At 37.9% G+C, this 6,000-nt stretch overlaps 1 protein-coding gene across 2 annotated transcripts in view; it reads left to right on the top strand.

The window, feature by feature from the left end:
* The window catches only part of LOC132172146 (protein ILITYHIA), a 56,541-nt gene that overhangs the window by 38,956 nt on the left and 11,585 nt on the right, over positions 1-6,000 (top strand). For both annotated transcript variants that reach the window (XM_059583597.1, XM_059583596.1), the window contains exons 29-35: positions 1,074-1,151; positions 1,231-1,378; positions 4,827-4,949; positions 5,058-5,114; positions 5,232-5,342; positions 5,433-5,624; positions 5,702-5,875. In XM_059583597.1, the coding sequence (XP_059439580.1) occupies positions 1,074-1,151; positions 1,231-1,378; positions 4,827-4,949; positions 5,058-5,114; positions 5,232-5,342; positions 5,433-5,624; positions 5,702-5,875 (883 nt within the window). The remainder of the gene's footprint in view (positions 1-1,073; positions 1,152-1,230; positions 1,379-4,826; positions 4,950-5,057; positions 5,115-5,231; positions 5,343-5,432; positions 5,625-5,701; positions 5,876-6,000) is intronic.

Below are 6,000 nucleotides of genomic sequence, written 5' to 3'. Positions count from 1 at the left end.
AAAGATTTTAGGGGTTGTTGACCTCAAGGATTTTCGCCTGTCAGTCTTGTGGGGGCGGCTTTTACAAAATTCTTGCTAAGATTTTAGGAAATGGGCTTGAGATGGTGTTGGAGAAGATTATCTCTAAGTCATAGAATGCATTCATAAGAGGTAGGCAAATCCTAGATCCTATTCTAATTGCCAATGAATGCCTTGATGGTAGGTTAAGGTCTATTGAGCCGGGTGTTCGGTGTGGTTCATTGCATGTCTTCGGTGCCGTTCTCGGTTAAAAAGCTTATGATCATATGAATTGGGACTTTTTGTTGTGTATGCTGAGTAGGTGTGTATTTGGGGGGAAATGGTACTCTTAGATAGTTCATTGCATATCTTCGGTGCGGTTCTCGGTTTTTGAACCATCATGAAACTCCAAGTGAGCCGCAACAAAAGCATCCTATTCTATACCGAAAAACATTATCAACTAATTTTCAAGCTGTACCTGATATTTATTTAAAGATATTGAAGAAGTCTCCAAATTTTGGAATTTAAAAATAATAATATAAATTAATGGAGGTGTGTACGAAGTATTGGATATTTCTGGGGAAGCTACTAAAATGTCTGGATACAGATATGTCATGACTGCTGCCAAGTGAATAAGCAATTGGTTAGTTTGTGCCACCCATAAAGAGCACCTTTCTGCCAAACAAGTTTATAAACGACTAAGGTGCTGTTCAATTTAGGTTGCTTCAACTAATTGAATAAGTTGATCAAGTTGTGTTATGTTGGTTCCTAGAAGAACCTCCTATATTAGGACCATGTAATTCGGTTCATTGGTTAAAAGTGTTCCGAGTATTGCCCGTATGGATTACGTACAAGACATGAGTGTCATAACATATAGTGGGTTGTCTTTCTCTTGATTTCAATTTTGAAGGTAGGTCTGCTTTTGAAATTTGCAAACTTGGTCAAATTTACTTTGACTAAGTTTTTTTGGCCTTATAGGAGACTGCAGTCGTAGTGAATTTTCAGAAGTCAAGTCTTTAGAATTTGAAGGCAAGAAAAATTTCTGTTATTGATCTGGCATATCTTTTTAAATACAGGAATTCCGCAAAATGTCGTGAAGGAGCCTTACTGGGATTTGAGTGCCTTTGTGAGACACTTGGAAGATTGTTTGAACCGTAAGTAGGCAGTTCTCTATGGCCAAAAAATTGATTTGTTCACCAATTAGATTGTTTAACTGATATACTGCTTGTTCAGGTATGTGATTCAAATGTTGCCATTACTTTTGGTTTCTTTCTCTGATCAAGTTGTAGCAGTTCGTGAAGCTGCGGAATGTGCTGCTCGTGCCATGATGTCTCAACTTAGTGCTCAGGGGGTGAAGCTTGTCCTTCCATCTCTTCTAAAGGTGCTGATTTCATTATTAATTTATTATCTATTGTTGTTTTATGTACATGTATAAATTTATTTCATAATCAGATTGAAATTTCCTACTTTTCGTTTGCTGTGATTTTTTTAGTGTATTAAAAAGTATGCAAGAGATCATGCCTTAATATGTATAATAACATGAAGGTGAAACATATTTGGGTTTACCCTATCTTCATATCAGGTTGGTTCAGTGAAATGGATTGCCATAAGGTTTCTTGTTTGTTTGACCTAGGACTTACCTGGGTCAAAGATAATTTTTTTTCAACAAACTAATAATTATCCGTAATTTTCATGTCAGCTTTATGTGAAAATTTCCATTCGTGAGCATTCTACACATACAAATAGCTTTAATGGTTTATTCCTGCAAGCTTTAAGGAAAATGTTGTTGTAATTTTCTGGCAGTGTCTAATTGAGGATTTGAAAGTGAGTTGAAGGGTTGAATTGGTGGAAAAAGGCTTAGAAATATGGGACTTTAGATCCTCAAAAAGGGCCTGAGGATATATATGTTTAGAGATTTGCGGTTGAGATAAAGCAAAGAAAGTTGAAATGTGGTTGCTGTCAACAGGGCTGTGAACATTAACATTTAGTATTTTTTTTATTTGGGTTTGCAATTGGTGGTCAGAGGCGTTGAGTTATATCAGTAATTTGAAAAGCTGATGGTGGGTCGTAGTAGCTACAAGAGGATCCGGTTATACCTCTATGAGGACAATATAATATAGAGGAAAAAGAAAATTGCAACAGAGTAGAAGGAGATGTTGAGTATGGCTTCCGCAAGCCACACTTTCAAGGGGGTAGTAGGTACTTCAAATTTGGAAACATGTGGCTAACGTCTTAGGGTTTTATGGACAGGGTGAAATATTGATAGGACACTTTTCACTTTGAAGGTTCTCCAAGGTTCATTTTGGCCCACAATCTCAAGAAAAAGATCCTTTTGGTAGAGTTACGAGTTCTTGAAATCGATGAAGAAGAGAGGGCCTTATAGGTGACAAGGAAACAATGAAGAAGGAAAAAGTGATACGCGAGGTACAGATCCACTCTCATGGGGGAGGTGAGATGGAGGCAGAAATCTAAGACGGTGTGATTAAAGGAGGGTGATAAATGGCTAACTCCAATAGAAGAATGAACTCCATACATTATTTGTTAGTTGATGGTACAATTTATACTGACTGAGTGGAGATTAGCGAGCACATTGTCTTGTTTTATAGAAATTTGTATATCAATTAACTCCATTGGCGGCCTATGTTGGACGGCCTTTCATTTGACTTTATTGGTGAGGTTGAGGCTAATTGGTTGGAGAGAGGTTTGGAGGTAGTGAAAGCTATGAATGGTGACATGGCGTCGGGTCTTGCCGATTAGTCTATGGTGTTCTTCCAAGCTTACTGGGATGTTTTAAAAGATGACATCATGAAAGTCTTTCGTGACATCGATGCTAGAGGTAAGTTTGAAAGGAAATGCTACATTCATTGCTCACATTCCGAAGATTTTTGGTGGTGTTGATCTCAAGCATATATTTTTGCCCGGTTAGTCTAGTGAGTGGCATTTACAAAATTATTGCCTAGGTTCTAGCTAATAGGCTAAAATGGATTTGGAGAAGATTATTTCTAAGTATTGGAATGCCTTCATTCAAGAAAGGCAAATCCTAGATCCAATTCTCATTGCTAATGAACGCCTTGATTGTAGATTAAAATCTGGGGAGCTAGGTTTGCTTTGCAAATTGGACTTAGAAAAAGCTTATAATCATGGTAATTGAGGTTTTTTGTTGTACATGCTAAGGAGCGGTTTTGGGGAGGAAATGGTGTACTTGGATGGATTGTTGTATCTTTTCGATGCGTTTTTCTGTATTGGTGAACAGCAATCCTGCCCCTTTTTTTAGTAGCTCTCGTGGCTCGAGACAGGGGGGACCCTATGTCTCCAATGTGTTTGTCATTTTGAAAGAGGCTTTGGGTAGGATGACTTTTGCTGTAGTGAGTGGGGGTTTGTTGTCTGGCTTTTCTATGGGGACTGAGAATGTTGGTGGGTTTGATTTTCTATGGATGAAGTCTTTGGGTCTTATGGGGTGGGTCTCTAGAAATTCATTAGGAGGGGGTGGGAGGAGTTTTCCAGATTTCTAGATTCAAGGTGCATGACGGATCAAAGATTAGTTTTTGGCACGATGTGTGGCGTGGAGAACGACCCTTAAGGCAACATTTCTAGATCCAAGATTGTTTAGTATTGCTTGTGCTAGGGATGCTTTCGTGGCTAATCATCTTTAGTTTTCGAATGGCTCTCCTTAGTGGAATGTTATTTTGTTAGAGTGGTGCATGATTGGGAGTTGGAATTATTTTCCTCGTTTTTCGATTAGTTGTATTCTATTAAGCTGAAACGGGATGGTGCTGACAAGCTTTGTTGGGACCCCTCCAAAAAAGGGTTGTTAGATGTAAAATCGTTCTTCGCTTGGCCTGTCACTTTAGGTAAGATCCTTATCGTTGACTACTTAAGAAAGTGAAGAATCATTCTAGTAGATTGGTGCTGCACTTGTAAGAAGAGTGGGGAAACCGTTGAGCACCTTTTACTCCATTGCAAGATAGCTAGTGCTTTAATGTTTTGTATTTTCGGTGTTTTCGGCTTAGCCTGGTTCATGCGACAGGGCGAGAGATATCCTCGCATGTTGGAGAAGGAAGATTGGTAATTCTCAAAGTGAAGCTTTGTGGAAGATGATCCTGCTTTGTTTGATGTGGTGCATTTGGAGAGAGAAATAGTTGTAGCTTTAAAGACAGTGGGAGGATGGTGGTGGAGCTAAAGGCCTTATTTTTTCAGTCGATTGTTGCTTATGATTATTTTCACATTTCTAGTTATCATGACATTTTTTTTTAATCACTTTTATTTTTTTGATTAGGTGTTTTTCTCTTGTATATTCTCTATATACTTGCGTGTGCCTTTTAATGAAATCCATTTACTTATTATAAAAAAGGTTAATTCCTCTTGCTCCTTTTGAGTACCCAGGTTCATATATAAAAGTTTCAGTTTTTCTAACATGACTACCACTCTTAAATTGACTGGTAAACTAACCTAGAAGGGGAAAATAAAGGAACGAAGATTCAGAAGATAAAAACATGGTCTGAAATTATGACCCACATGTAATAGTAGATGAAATCATCAAATGGCCCTTGCATCAATAAACTTAAAAGGAAAACAAATCTAAAGTAAATCGAACTAAATAAATTACAATGAGCTCTATCTTCCTTAATGTAGTGTTATTATGATAGGGCTCTACATTGCCCCCACATTGTTGGAATACACCTATCTGCAGTTGTGAATTCTGTAATTTGTCCTGAGAACCTCAATGTTTTTTCTTTGTACCTCTTGGTTCCCAAGTTGTGTTGCATTGATCTAGTAATTTCTTTTCTCTTAAATGAGAATTTGACCATATAATCATGTTATCTGCTCAGGGTCTTGATGACAAAGCTTGGAGAACCAAGCAAAGTAGTGTACAACTACTTGGTGCTATGGCGTACTGTGCTCCTCAACAACTATCTCAGTGCCTCCCTAAGATTGTGCCCAAACTGACAGAGGTCAGTCTAAATATGAACCTCTGTTTGTGATTTATAATTGACTGTTAACTTATCAACCTTGGAGAAAACGTGTGTAGTCTTAAACTTTATTCTTGCTTCTAACTGCAGGTTTTGACAGATACCCATCCCAAAGTCCAGTCAGCTGGGCAAATGGCCCTTCAACAGGTTATAATTTGTTGTGAATTATTAATGCTGTTAATTTTATATGTTAATGTGTTATGAATTTCTAGTGCTGTTAATTCTTATATGGTTTTGCATAATATTTTCTTTTGTTATTCATAGGTTGGGAGTGTTATAAAGAATCCAGAAATAGCTTCCCTTGTCCCTACTCTTCTAATGGGGCTTACTGATCCCAATGACTATACAAAATATTCCCTAGATATTCTTCTTCAAGTAAGCTCTATGAACTTCAAATCTGTGATGTCAATCACCTTAGGTTCATTTATCTTGTTGCTGCTCTAAATTCTTATCGATTCTTTGCAGACTACTTTTATTAATTCAATTGATGCTCCGTCACTTGCCCTTTTGGTACCCATAGTACATAGAGGGCTAAGGGAGAGAAGTGCTGAGACTAAAAAGAAAGCTGCACAAATTGTTGGAAATATGTGTTCGTTAGTTACAGACGCAAAGGATATGATTCCTTATATAGGGTTGCTCCTTCCTGAAGTGAAAAAGGTACCTTCTTAACTAGACTTTTACATGGTGACCTTTTTATGCAAGCCTCTTGTCATTTTATGTATTCCCTGTTACAGGTTCTGGTGGATCCTATTCCAGAAGTCAGATCTGTTGCAGCAAGGGCCCTTGGATCCCTTATAAGAGGGATGGGAGAAGAAAATTTCCCAGATCTTGTTCCCTGGTTGTTTGATACACTTAAATCTGATAATAGTAATGTTGAGCGCTCCGGAGCTGCCCAAGGGTTGAGTGAGGTCAGAATTTGTAGTCCAAATTTACTTTTGCATAGCCTCCGATTAGAACAAATGGGCACAGCAAAATGATTGGGAAATATACTTATCACACCTTTTCGGCCTTGTTGATTAGTAGAGCTGTTTTT

The sequence above is a fragment of the Corylus avellana genome, chromosome ca2 (genome assembly GCF_901000735.1).
Source record: "Corylus avellana chromosome ca2, CavTom2PMs-1.0".
In the NCBI taxonomy this organism is placed as follows: Eukaryota; Viridiplantae; Streptophyta; class Magnoliopsida; order Fagales; family Betulaceae; genus Corylus; species Corylus avellana.
This window is presented reverse-complemented; position numbering and strand designations above follow the sequence as displayed.